The following is a 14,427-nucleotide window of genomic DNA, read 5'->3' on the forward strand; positions in this document are numbered from 1 at the left end:
GAGAAAACCAAGTATGAGTGTTTGTGCTTGGAATTTCTGAAAATGGGGAGTGCTTGTTACCACTGTTTGCTTCTAGAGTCACACTCCTGGATAATAGTTTGAATGCCCCAGTAGGGATTCAGTCAGGAGGGTGGGCACGCTGCATTGAGTAAGGCTGGCATTCTTTAGGACCTGCCCTAAACCATTAAAAGTGGGAGGGTAGCTGTAGATGGCTACTATGGTTTCTGATGGCCAAATCAAAACTGTGTGCTTTTGCTTTTGTGTGAATCCAGAAAGCAGAGAGGCTAAGTCCTTTCAGAATACTGTAGTTTGGAGGGATTGTTAAGACTTTGGGAGATGATTGGGGGTGGAACTGGTTTTTACTTTCTGCTGGGGGTTGAGCCTAGAGTCTTAACATAAGTTCTACCATGGAGCCCCAGTGCTTACACTTACATTTGGAGAAGTAACTAAAACTCCATAAGTATCTTCATTTACTGTTTAAGTTCTGCCTCAATTATTGCTCTTTTTTGGGTTTTGTGGGACAGGGTTTCTCTGTGTAACCCTAGCTGTCCTTTTTATTATTTCATCTGTGTGCTTTTTTGACTAGAATGATTAAGGCTCCTTGTTGTAACTCAGCCCTTAGCCCTAGAAAACCTGGCTCTGCTTTTGTTTCTGGAAGGTAGTGCAGAGAAACTGCTTTTGGAGACATCCTGGACACAGGAACCATGGATATATTCTTTTCAGGGCACCTTTTCCCTTTGGAAGTAGTTTATTACAGCCTATGTTAGCCTTGATGAAGTAATAGTTCTTTAAGGGAACCTTCTGGTAGCAATACTTTCAGCATAGTATAGTATATATATATGCAGTTGCTTCTAGTTGAGAGGTTCATGATTCCAAGAGAAAGGATGTCAGGCAGTGGTGTAAATGTGGTCCGTGGCTTACCGATGTGACTCTTTCCTCAGGTTCATTCCGACAGGAGCACCCCAGTAGCATGGGTGTTTATGGGCAGGAGTCTGGAGGATTTTCCGGACCAGGAGAGAACCGGAGCATGAGTGGCCCTGATAACCGGGGCAGGGGAAGAGGGGGATTTGATCGTGGAGGCATGAGCAGAGGTGGGCGGGGAGGAGGACGCGGTGGAATGGGGTAAGAGCAAACCTTTTCTCCTTTTACCTAATTTTGCTTCATCCATAGGATTTTCAATGGGAAGAAGGGACTGAAAGACATAAGAAATTTATTCTACATTTCCATGGACAATCTGTTGAGGTCAAGCTATCTTCTAAAACATGGAAATGTCATTTAAGTGGCAGTTTGCTTTTTTTCCCTGCCAGTAACCTTTGTTGGGTTGGGGTGAGCAAAGAATGGCTTTGAAACTAGAGCTTTCAGTCCCCTTCATGGTGTTCAGAGGTGAGAGCCTCTTTGGGTAATAGATTTGGGATGGAACACACACAACCTTCTAACAACCCTAGGTTTTAACTAATGAACTCTGAACGGTTGTCTTAAAATACCTGGTGTATGTACTGCAGAAAAAGGATGCAGCTGTTTTCCAGTGTTTGTACCCAGAATTGTTAAACATGATGAAGACTGGCCCTGTAACCCTTAAACCATGGCCTGAGTTGGAGCACAGAACAATCTAATAACTTTTTTACAGAGTAATGTGTATGAGTATAGCATCACTCCCTATTGGAGATTGTAAAAGTCTAAATTGGTTTGACCATTGTGATTGATGGCACGATCTGGTTTAGAAAACTGTTTAGATCAGTAACGTGACCCTACTGCCTCTGCCTCCCCTTCCCTCCCTCCCTCCTTCCCTCTATCCCTCATCCCTTTCTGGTGTCTATACTTTGATGAAGGTGAGATATAATGTTGGTGGTTAACATAATCCAGATTTAGTTATGTGTGTGTTCTGTCCCTATATAAACTAGTAAAAAAAGTTATGCAGAATGTTGTAGTGAGTATAAATTTGACTGGTGCAAATTGTTCAAAGAAAAGCTAGCAATTCTTTTTTTATAGATACAAACTTAAACAATTAGGGTGACCTATTCACATACTAGCAAATTTCTATAGTGCTGAAAGATAGTTAATGTTTTGTTTATTCTGCATAACTTTAATAAACTCTTCAGTGAAATCTTTATTGGAAAAAAGTCATTTGATAACATGCAAATTTTTATGAATAATTTGAAAAGTAAAAATTGGTTTTTCTGATTTGGAGAATATTATTCCATTATAAAGGTTTCACGTCTTTATGGATTTTTTAAAATAGACATCGACACTTGAAATTACTATCATCACGTCTCAAATCACTTAGAATTCTTAGTATTTTTCAATTGCAAAAGCAGTTTGAAGTTTATTCATCTCAGTACTCCAGAAGTAATGATTCTACGACTTTGTTAGACTGCTATTAGAGGGGCCCATCTTTCTGGATGAGAAGTCTCTCCTGGAGCCATAGAAGAGACCATGGCCTACCCCATAGGTTTTTAACAGACTGTGAAGCAGTCTGTTGGATCCTGTGGGGACAGGACACGGGGCAGTTCCCTTTCCCTTTTTTATTGTGGTGTGGTGATGGTTTTCAGTGTCTGCTCCAGGTAAGGCGCTCAATGTTGTTAACATGCCCTTTTTCATTGCCTCAGTATTTTGATATTTTCATTGGCTGTTAAACGTGGAAACTTTTTAACATGCTTTGTCGCATTTATATGCTACAGGTTACAAAGTGAGAGCCTTGTATACACTTCAATACTTAAAAAGTACCCGTACTCAGTACTCAGCCGGCAGCATAATGAAAAGTGGGACTAGACACGGTGTCCATATGGAGAGGAAAAATATACATAGAATATTTAAAACAAAATGTATTCATTGTATAAATGGAATCCTTCTGTAACTTTGGTAACTGCATACTTGTTGTTTGGTAATGAACCAGAGGAGGTATAATACTCTAGAATTGTGTAACATTAAAGTGTAAACTTTGTGTTAAAAGAGAGAGAACATTTTATGGTGTGTACTTTTAAAAAAGAAGCAAAGCTGCATGCAACAGCTTGAAATTGTATATTTAGGTATTAAAGGTGCAATACTGGTTAAGAAAATGTCAGGTCTTCCCCCCTGGGGAGCTACCTTTATTTAATCCTAGAAATACTGCCCCTCCCCCCAAAAAAAAGCTGCAACTCATATTCCCTCTCCCCTCTGTATTATAGTGTGTGTATTGCCATAGTCTTCTTAACTGGTATGTCTATAAAGTTGCACCCCCAGTCCGCTGAGCCTTGCTTTTGTTGTAAATTCTCCTTTCACAGTAACTGTTAAATCCATTAGGGCCCTGGACTGTATGGCTTTATGCTGAAGATTGGCTGGATGCGTCCTCTGATGTGTGTTGTAGACATTTAATGTGGTTGTCTCCTGCTCTATTAATATACTGTTATTTGTTAGGAAACCTAGTGCCTCATTTGGAGCTCTCTTGGGAGAGGTTGAGGGTGCACCTTTATGAACTTGGAAAGGTTTATCACAGCAACTGTCTCTGCCTTCACATTTCTACACCAAGCTCCCTGGTGTTTCAGCTGATGGGGTGGGTGTTTGGGTCTAGGGTTTTTTTTTTTTCCTTAATTTGCCAAGTATTGCACTATTAATACCAGCCCCTGACATGAAAGAAACCAGCCACACTGGTGTATCCAATCAGACAAGCAAGGTTGTATATTAAGGAAATTTGAGCAAGCTGCCCAGAAGAAAGGCATAGTGACAAGATGAGAGAGATGCATTGTTTGGAGATGTGTTTAGCCAGTGCCCTTCTTCCCCACGAGCCCCCGCAAGGCTCAGAGCGGTACTGGCTTTTAAAGGGAAAGGCCTTCATTTCTTCGTTTATCCCCCCAGCAGCGCTGGAGAGCGAGGTGGCTTCAATAAGCCTGGTGGTAAGTTTTTGAGTATTACCATGGATAGTGTTTAAAAAAAAATACAGTCAGTTTTTAGAAAACTATAATTTTTACTAGTTTCATAAGTGGTTTAAAAATGATCTATACAAAAGAGACTAATGGGTACTGCCGGCATTGTCTTAGGGGTAATAAGGTTAACCTATGGTTACAAAACAAAGGGTAACTTGAAATATTGAGCAACTGCTTCTATAATATGGGGGAGAGTACAGTTTTAATTTGGTTTATGTGGAGGAAAGGTTTTGAATTTAATTTAACACTAATTTGGCACATAAAGCATTAAGAGTGTATTTGGTTAATGGTCTAGAAACAAACGAGCAAAGGAAAAAGAAAACCCTAGCAAACTTCACAAACGCTAAAGGGGCACTGCTCCATTTTAACAGTGCGGGTCATTTTGAATTAATGAGTCCCCCATCAAATGGTGGTGTAGTAGATAGCTGTGTGTGTTTGTAAGATTTGTAGCTTGCAAGGCTTGCACTGATAATATCTTGTATGATCTTTCCTGGTTGGCAGGACCCATGGATGAAGGACCAGATCTTGATCTAGGTAACTTTAAATTTTTGAACTTTACCTTGTGCTGTTTTGAGTAAAGCCATAAAAGCAAGAGTTCAGCAGCCTAGCAGACTTGTCTTGGCAAAGACAGCTTGAGACTTCCTTTATAGTTGTCTTAAAGTAACCAAAAATTTCCAACTTGATGTGTCCTTATAATTGGTAGTTCTCTTGCCTTTGTTTGATAATAATGTCCAATTGGTTAAGAAGCCCCTATTATTAGATCCTGATGGGACATGCCTGGGAGGTTGAAAAAAGAGGATTAGGAGTTTGAGGGCAGCCTATCTCCAAAAGAAAGAAGCCACTATTAATACAGAGCGGTAATTCTGTTTTATCTTATTTTCTCTGGAAGGCCTTCCTATAGATCCCGATGAAGACTCTGACAACAGTGCAATTTATGTGCAAGGTTTAAATGACAATGTGACTCTGGATGATCTGGCAGACTTCTTTAAGCAGTGTGGGGTTGTCAAGGTGAGTGGATAGTGATCAGGTGATCCAGCAGAAATTGAGCCCACAAGACACATTTGAAGTACTAAAACCATGCTAAGGATTGTTTATGAAGTTCTCGGACTCTTGTCGCTATCTTGTGGTTGTCTCCTTAAAACACTGTGTGATGCAAAGACTCTCTGTCAGGGCTGGGGGCTATAGCCATCACTGGATGGAACACTTGCCTGGCTTGCATTATACACAAGGGCCTTAGGGCTACCAAGATAAGTAGCTTCCCCTCCTGTTAGCTGGATTTCTGTGGATTTTGAGACAAGATTTCCAAGATGGCCTAATCCTTCTGCCTCCACCTTCCCAAGTGCCAGGTTTACAGTCTGGCACTGCCACACCAACCTTAGCCAGTTTTTGTAGATGAAAAATGCTAAACAGCTAGTGGTTCTATTACTAAATCTGCTGGGTTTTTAACTTAAACTTGTCTTTTTCTGTTGAGAAAAAAAGAAAAGTATTTGGTATTCCCTGAATAGTTAATAATTTAGAGACATATTTTCAAATGATCAGTTAATGGTTCAAATGCATACACAAACACAAATAAATTGTGTGATGTGTAGAGGCATTTAAACATTTATAGATTTATTTCCCAAGGTAAGATTGAAGGTTTACCAGGATGTCTGAGTTTGAGGCCAGCCTGCTATACACAGACAAACAGTCTTGAATTTTGAGAGAGAGAGAGGGGGGGGGGGAGGGGAGAGGAGAGGAGAGGAGAAGAGAAGAGAAGAGAAGAGAAGAGAAGAGAGAATCAATCTTCATGAGTTTTGTTTTTTGGGGTTTTGTTTAAGGTAGAGTCTCACTGCTGAAGCTCCAGCTGGCCAGAACTCACAGAAATCCATATGCTTCTGCCTTCCTAGTGCTTAGATTAAAGGTGTGCACCACCACACCCGATTTAGTATTCTCTAATTACTTGGCACATAACAATTGAAATCATCCTTAGACTGAATTTTATTTTCATCTTAAATGATTTGTTTTTAGTAATATTTTATTTCACATCTTACTAAGTGGCCAAATTCTGAGAATAATAAACTAGTGAATGGGGCAAGTATGGTCGGGGACAGACACATACACACACACACACACACACACACACACACACACACACACACACACACACACACACAAAACAGGGTCTCCCAGTGAAACATCTCTGGTCGTCCTGGAATTCACTCTGTAGACCAGGCTAGCCTGATCTACATAGACCCTGTCTCAAAACAGCAACAGTAAAAAGATTGACTTATTATCTTATGTGTATGAGTGTTTTGTCTGTGTGTGTGCATGTCTGGTACTCTCAGAGGTAAGAGGAAGGTGTTATATCCCTGGGACTGGAGTTACAGACAGTTGTGAGCTGCCGTGGGTGCTGAGAATTGAACCCACCACTCTAGAAGAGCAGCCAGTGCTCTAGATAGAGTGCTAATCCTTGTTTGTTGGAAGTACCTCCTTCCAGCCTTCATCTTGTTCATGTATTTGTATTCCTTTGGGGGCTAGAAGTTCTTTCTAGTTTGATTTGATTTTTGTTGTTGTTGGTTTGGTAATGTGGTGTTAGTGGTTGTTTTGTTTGTTGTTAGGGGTTTTTTGGTTGGTTTTGGTTTTTTGTTTGTTTGTTTTGTTTTTAAGACAGGGTCAATAGAGATGACCTAGAGATGGCCATGTAGACCAGGCTGATTATCTTGCCTCTGTCTCCCCAGAGCTAGGATTAAAGGCACATTGCTACCACACCTAGCTGAACTAGAAGTCCTTGGTTTGAATGTTGTTAGCTATCAGATCTGTTCTTGTTGGCTTTTTTTCCTTGTTCCTGTTTACAGGCCTGTTGTGATATCTTATTGAAAGGTTTACCCATGTGCAACTGTTTGGTTCCTTGGTACAAGCTGATTGGTAAACTTGGTGGATTTGTCCTACAACTCTATTCTGACTCTCTATAACCAGGAAGTCAGGTTCTTCTGCTTTTTCTTTCTTTACACTTACTTTAAGATCCATGTTTGTGTAATTGTGGGAGGATACATACACGAACCAAAGAATGCCTCAGGAGGTCAGAGGTGAGAATCAGGTCTCTCCTTCCCCTATATGGGATCTGGGGATTGGTCTGTGGCAGGTGTCTGGCCAGACCTCCGCACAGTTGTCCACTCTACAGTGCAAGTTTGAACTCCATCTGTAACTAAGCTATATGGATGTATCTCTGAATGTATGTCACTTCATTTTATGCATGTAGGTGCCTCCAAAGAGGCCAGAAGAGGTTGTCAGAACTGGAGCTACAGGCAGTTGCAAAGTCTGACCTTGATGCTGTAAACTGAACATAGGTCCTTTGCAAGAAAGAATACCAAATGATCTATAAGATTCTTCTCTACCTATCTTGCATGCACACACATTCACCATATGCTGTAAGGATTTTCCATTGTCCTACCCACTCTGGGCAAAAGTGAAAACCCAAATTTCTGTGCCTACATTTTATGTTTGAGGTATTGACTGTTAGCCAGGTGTGGTGTCATACGCTTCTAATCCCAGTAGTCTGGAGGCAGAAGGAGGTGGATCTCTGAGACCAACCTAGTCTATGAAGCAGGTTCCAGAACAGGCACTAGCACCTATAACCGGGTTGTACCAGTATAACAGGGCTGGAAAGAGATGGCTAAGTAAAGAAGAGCACTTAATGCTCTTTCAGGTGAGCCACAGCCGTGACTCTGTTTGGGGATCTGATATCCTCTGCTGGCCTCTGAAGGCTCATACGCACACGCACACACATTTTAAGTCTTAAGACTAAGCATCAAAGATGACTCAGTAAGATGAAAATGCTTGCCACTAAGCTTTTTTTTTTTTTTTTTTTTTTCTTCTTCTCCCCTCCCCATTTATTTATGTTGAGGTTTTTTTTTTTGAGACAGAATTTCACTGTGTAGCTCTGGCTGTCCGGGAACTCACTTTATAGACCAGGCTGGCCTTGAACTCAGATCCTCCTGCCTCTGCCTCCCTGTATGTCTAAGCCTATATAGATTGGGTATTATTCATGTGCCTGTTTGTTGTACAATATGATTTCTGAATTCAGACCGATCACATGTAGTACTTAGCTGAAGAATAAGTCATCTTTCCAACCCTAGAGGAAGTAAAAAGTTCATGTAGTATATTCCCAGTCTCATGGTTGTCATTAAGGAAGAGTTTTTTCTTTCTGTTTTTAGAGAGCTAGGGATCAAACTCTGATCCTGTTCGTGCTAGAAAAGGGCTCTTCAGTGAGCTGCATCGCTGGCCCTGGCAGTGATTTTCTTTATAATAGTTACAAGTCCTGTGAAGCCAAATCCTGGATTGGCTTAGGTGTCTCTTTGGGCACATAATGTGGGATTACTACACAGGAAGCAAGATCAGGATGGTTGGGCCAGGAGTAGGACTCATGCTGCTTGCTCTTGGTTCTGTACTGAACACAACTGAGATGTAGAGCTGAAGAATTAAGTCACTCGTGATTCTGATACCCTGAGGTGTAGAGTTAATATGTAGTATTAATATTTAATAGAAGTTGAATGAGTCTTACTTTTTTTGGGTCTCGCTGTATTGGTCTTGGCTGGCCTAGAAATACATCTGCCTCTGCCTCCTGAGCACTGGGATTAAAAGTGTGGAGCACCACACTCTGCGGGACTGCCTTTTGACAGTGAAGGGCACTTAGGAACTACTGTGAACTTGTTTAAGCTCAAATGTTACAGTCACATCCTAATTACTGTTTTATCGATAGATGAACAAGAGAACTGGGCAACCCATGATCCACATCTACCTGGATAAGGAGACAGGAAAGCCTAAAGGTGACGCCACAGTGTCCTATGAAGACCCGCCAACTGCCAAGGCTGCTGTGGAGTGGTTTGATGGTAGGATGTGCTCCCTGTCACTGAATTCTGCTTAGAACAGTTGCGTGTGTCACCTTCTGAGAGAGTATGTGCTATACTGGATACCATTAAAACACCATTCTCGAGTCTAGAAACAGAAGGCATGTACGTAACCTTTTCTGCACCACAGTATGGGAGGAAAAAGGAATTTGAGAGCGGAAACTGTGATCCACTCCAGAAAAAAGGTGTTCGCCCTGTTGCTCTTCTGCTGTTAAAGGACACGGCCATTGGCCCTGGGTCAGGCTATCCCTTTATTGTGTCTCTTACTGCAAAGCTCAAGCTGCAAGTATTCACCAATATGTACAGACCCTGGGTTCAGTTTCTAGCTCCATGAGAGAGACTTACAGAAGGGAAAACACCTTGAGTGTTTCAAGGCCCACAGCTACCCCCAAGTACTGACAGACTAGGGCGGTTGCACACCAGGCAAGTGCTCTAGCACTGGGTTTTATCCCCAGGCCTTGGGTCTTTCAAGTTTTCATTACGTGGGCAAGCTGGTTTCAGACCTGGCAGTTCCTCTGCCTCTGCTGCTGTATGCTAGAATTACAGGAGTGTGCCGCATACCTTGCTTAAATAAATATCTTTAACAGCCTTTGTTCTGACCCCATGTAGTCTAGGCTGGCCTCGAACTCCATATGTAGCTATTGATGACTTTGAGCTTCCTGATCCTTCAGTCCTCCCTCTACTTCCAAATGTTGAGATTATAGGCATTGGCTACCATGCCCAGTCTTCGGTAAGGCTGGGGATGGATCCCAAGCCTTTGTACGTGTTAAGCAAGCTCCACCAACCATAATACATCTCCAGTCATGCCAGGAAAGACCCTAGAGATTATGAGAGGGCAGGTTTATGCTTTGGGGGGTGGGCAAGTTCAGTAAGGTGGAATCTGTTGGAAAGCAGCTGCTTGGAGAGGGAAGAGTTGGAATGTGAGGATCACTCATGTTCTGTTATCTTTTCCAGGAAAAGATTTTCAAGGAAGCAAACTTAAAGTTTCTCTTGCCCGAAAGAAGCCTCCAATGAACAGCATGCGGGGTGGCATGCCACCTCGTGAGGGCAGAGGAATGCCACCACCACTTCGTGGAGGTATTCTTTGGGCACTTTGTTTTAGCTACTTTTGTGTTACTTTCAACAGTGTTGGTTTGGTTCTTTCCAGTAATTGCTGCCCTTGAGAAACTTAGTAGAGCAGTAAAATAAGAAAAGGGTGTGTCAAATTGATACTAGACCATGAGCCAACATTGCGTGTTTGTACAATGTGGGCTAAGTGGTTAGAGGGCGTGGAAGCTCCAGGGAACCTCTGCCTGGATGTCAGTTTCATTATATGAAATGCCATAGTTGGAGGCTACATGAAATTACACAGAAAGGACAACATTCATGGGCAGCACTCTGGGTCTGTAGAAGAGTTTCCTGTAGCAAAGTTGTCATGAAGAGGTGATTGACTCTTATTGTTGCAGGTCCTGGTGGCCCAGGAGGTCCTGGAGGACCCATGGGTCGAATGGGAGGTCGTGGAGGAGACAGAGGAGGCTTCCCCCCAAGGGGGCCCCGGGGCTCCCGAGGGAACCCCTCTGGAGGAGGAAATGTCCAGCACCGAGCTGGAGACTGGCAGTGTCCCAATCCGTATGTATCTCTCCCTGCAAATTAGTAGCCTGCTAGTGGTGTCGCCCATTGCCACTTGGGGGCAGGACTGTTTGGGGAGGGCTCGGATTGAGCACTCTGGTGCTTCTGGGGTGCATTGCTGCTGAGACTTCATTCAGAGCCTAGTGTGTCATACCTGGAATTCCGTGATTGTACATAGTATGTCGTGTGAATCTCTCCACCTCCCTCAGTTCTGTTGGTGATTTTCTTTGTGCAGGGGCTGTGGAAACCAGAACTTCGCCTGGAGAACAGAATGCAACCAGTGTAAGGCCCCTAAGCCCGAGGGCTTCCTCCCGCCACCCTTCCCACCTCCGGGTAGGTACAGGTTTCCTGGAGCACCTCAGCTTCCTGGTGATTGAGTAGTGTCTGCTCTAGGACAAGGATTAGCAGATTCACCAGTGTGTCCTCAGAGCCTCGGCCTCTACTCCTCTGACTCACCTGCCACTCTTCCTGCCTTAGGTGGTGATCGTGGCCGAGGTGGTCCTGGTGGCATGCGGGGAGGAAGAGGTGGACTTATGGACCGTGGCGGTCCTGGAGGAATGTTCAGAGGTGGCCGAGGTGGAGACAGAGGTGGCTTCCGAGGTGGCCGTGGCATGGACCGTGGTGGCTTTGGTGGAGGAAGACGAGGTGGTCCTGGGGGGCCTCCTGGACCATTGATGGAACAGATGGGAGGAAGAAGAGGCGGACGTGGAGGACCTGGGAAAATGGATAAGTATGTGGTGGGGAGAGCACTGCCCCTTCCCAGCCTCTGCTGCAGTGAGTCCTGGAGCACCTGGGGGCTCGGACAGGGCTCTGTGTCCTTCCTTCTTCTGTCTAACGGGTCCCTTTGCCTTGCAGAGGCGAGCACCGTCAGGAACGTAGAGACCGGCCCTACTAGAGAGACCCGCAGAGCTGCATTGACGACCAGATTTATTTTTTAAACCAGAAAATGTTTTAAATTTATAATTCCATATTTATAATGTTGGCCACAACATTATGATTATTCCTTGTCTGTACTTTAGTATTTTCACCATTTGTGAAGAAACATTAAAACAAGTTAAATGGTAGTGTGCTGAGTTTTTTGTTTGGTTTTTTTTTTTTTTCCTTTTAAAGATGGTTATTTTAAGACTTAACAATGGGAACCCCTTGTGAGCATGCTCAGTATCATTGTGGAGAACCAAGAGGGCCTCTAATTGTAACAATGTTCATGGTTGTGATTTTTTTTTTTTTAAATAAAATTCCAAATGTTTATAAACTGTCATCCTTCTCAGCCTCTGTTTTGCAGTCTCATGTTCAGTCCTTTCCAGCCCTTACTGGATGGGAGCAAGGATTAGGGTGCTCTTTGAAAAGGTGAGCCACTGGAGACCTGTTCTCATCCCCTGGCTCCTCCAGAGTGAGCTGGAATTGTTAGGCTTTACTTGTGTCATTTGCTCCCCGAATTCTGGAAGCCTGAGCCAGCCATGGGGCCTTAAGTCATTCCAACCGCCGTGTCCTCTGCAGTGCAAACAGGCCATTAGTTCTTCAGCTGCCGCCTTCCAGACTTGACTCGGGCTCCCCCACCCAGCCCACCTCCTCTCATGTTGTCTTGGTGTTTTGAGACAGGGTTTCTCTGTGTAGTTCTGGCTGTCCTGGAACTCAACTCTGTAGACCTCAAGCTCGAGATCCACCAGCCTCTGTCTCCCCAGTGCTGGGATTAAAGGCGTGTGCCACCACTGCCAGGCCTCCGCCCTGTGCCTTAAACTCAGCTGGCACCCTTCTTCCAAGAGCTGCCCCTGTTTCAGTCTAACTGGTGGAAGTAGGGCTTGCTTCTGTCACACCAACAACCATTAATACCCACACCAGCCTCCAGCTTCGTCTGTCCATTCCTAGACATGACAAACTACGGCCACCCACAAATAAATGAGGCCAGAGCAGCTTAAGGTCACAGGTCACCCAAACTTAAAATTTTGAGTGGTTTCCCACCATGCTTGGGGCAAATCCAAGGCTTCTAATCTTGGCTGTTGCCTCACTATACACCTGCTCTTACCCCCACCCAACCCCCGAGACAGGGTTTCTCTGTGTTGTTTTGGTGCCTTTCCTGGATCTCACTCTATAGACCAGGCTGGCCTCGAACTCACAGAGATCTGCCTGCCTCTGCCTCCCGCGTTGGGATTAAAGGCGTGTGCCACCACCACCCAGCCACCTGCTCTTTCTTGATCACTGCAATCAAGTGCCACAGACCAATGCCTTCTACACAGCTGTGAGGCCTAAAGTCATTGCCACCAGGCTTCTTCCAGACAAGTGTCCTAACATGTTAACCCCAAATACCTGATAGGACAGGTCAGAGAATTTAGCATTCAATCAAGTGTAGTGCTACACACTGGACTGCCGGAACTCAGGAGGCTGCAAGAGGATCATGAATTGAGGTCACAGTGAGACTCCCAAATACTGAGGACTGGAGATAGGGTAGGGCTGGGTGGTGAAACACTTGCCTATGGGTGGAGATGGCCTGAGCACTCAGGCAGTGTAAATTCTGAATCCATCATACCAGAGGATGCCTCAGAAGGGAGGAAAGGCAGAACAGCAAGTAAGATTTCCAGAATAGCTTTGTGGTCCCTCTATAGGCCACACAGCACAGATCTTGACAAAAGGGTCACGTGGGAAGTGCCCCTCAGTACAGTCAGGGTCCAGGGCAGCTTCCGGGCCATCCCAGTCTGCCTTCCTCCTGAGGGGTACAGGGACAACACTCAAGTGGACAGGTTTGAGCCTGCTGCGTTTTGTTTTCTTGGAGGACCCGGGAAGCTGATCAGAGTCATGTCCACAGCTAACAGCAGGAATCCTGATGGCTGGATGCTCATCTGGCAGGCCCAGTCTGAACCTTGTAAATGTTTGCCTGGCCCTGGACTGGGCTCAGCTCAGCTCCAGATAGACGGGAGAGAGCTTTGTATGAACTACCAGTGTACCAGACTCCTGGAGCTGCCAGGCACTGACCTGGAGCCTGCCCGTGAAGGCTTTGCTAGGGGACTCCACTGACATCACTAGACCTCTGACCACAACCTAGGCTAGCTAGGCTGCTCACTAGCACAACAGTCAGGCAATAAAACTGGCTATACTGTTAAGTTCAAGGCTAGCTAGCTAGACAGTACCACGAGATCCTCAAAACTTCAACACAAAGCAATAGGAAGCAGGAGTCAAATTCCTGCACAGCTGCAAGCTGTGTGCCTCAACCTCCCCAGTCCTCAGTTTCTCTAGTCCACAAAACTGTCATATGAGGCTGGCAAAATGACTCAAGGGATAATGAACTTGCCACCAAGCTACAATCCCCAGGATCCCACATGGGGAAAGGCAGAACAAGCTCCCAAAAGTCTGCCTTGCATGCATACCTTGGCACGTACGTACGTACGTATGTACGTACGTACGTACGTGTACACACACACACACACACACACACACACACACACACACACTCACACAGATGTAATAAAAAGTATCTGTGTATCCTATTATTGCTGGGTAGGATGGCTCATTACAGCTTGTTCCAGGCCAGGTCATTTCTCAATATCCATATCCAATTCCCCCACCTCCAGTCCCTCACTGCCTGCTGGGTGGTTTTTAGCACTTCTTCCCCCTACAGTGCTCAGCCCCAAACCTGGGATTTCTCCCTCATCTGTCCTGACACACTCAACTCACCAAGATATATCATCAGTTCTCAACAGGCAGCCAAAATCCAGCACCCCCTCACCACTCCCACCTAAAACCACCTGACTTCCTCTGAGGCTCTCTGCCCCTCCCCACCACCCCCTGCCCACCACAGCAGCCACAGGGCCGGTATGACTACGGAGTAAGCCTCCCCTGCTCCAAATTCCTCCTTAGAGGGGCCCAGGCTACAGAGTAATACTCTGCCTCAAAATAAATTAAAATGTAATAATAAGGGCCAGGCGTGGTGGAGCATGTCTTTAATCCTAGCACTCAGAAGGCAGAGGCAGGCGGACCTCTGTGAGTTCAAGGCCAGCCTGGTCCACAGAGCAAGTTCCAGGACAGCCAGAACTACACAGAAA

At 44.8% G+C, this 14,427-nt stretch overlaps 1 protein-coding gene across 7 annotated transcripts in view; it reads left to right on the forward strand.

Annotated features, from left to right (window-relative positions):
• Positions 1-11,651, forward strand: part of Ewsr1 (EWS RNA binding protein 1) — a 28,006-nt gene extending 16,355 nt beyond the window's left edge. For 2 of the 7 annotated variants that reach the window (XM_028870606.2, XM_028870610.2), the window contains 10 exons: positions 942-1,122; positions 3,832-3,869; positions 4,401-4,433; positions 4,789-4,907; positions 8,638-8,767; positions 9,740-9,862; positions 10,231-10,393; positions 10,629-10,726; positions 10,871-11,123; positions 11,249-11,651. In XM_028870606.2, coding sequence (XP_028726439.1) covers positions 942-1,122; positions 3,832-3,869; positions 4,401-4,433; positions 4,789-4,907; positions 8,638-8,767; positions 9,740-9,862; positions 10,231-10,393; positions 10,629-10,726; positions 10,871-11,123; positions 11,249-11,288 — 1,178 coding nt within the window. In that variant the 3' untranslated portion in view covers positions 11,289-11,651. The other 5 variants (XM_028870607.2, XM_028870611.2, XM_037208102.1 and 2 more) reach the window with 4 other exon arrangements.
• Positions 11,652-14,427: the final 2,776 nt, after the last annotated feature.

This window comes from Peromyscus leucopus, chromosome 7 (genome assembly GCF_004664715.2).
Source record: "Peromyscus leucopus breed LL Stock chromosome 7, UCI_PerLeu_2.1, whole genome shotgun sequence".
NCBI lineage: Eukaryota > Metazoa > Chordata > Mammalia > Rodentia > Cricetidae > Peromyscus > Peromyscus leucopus.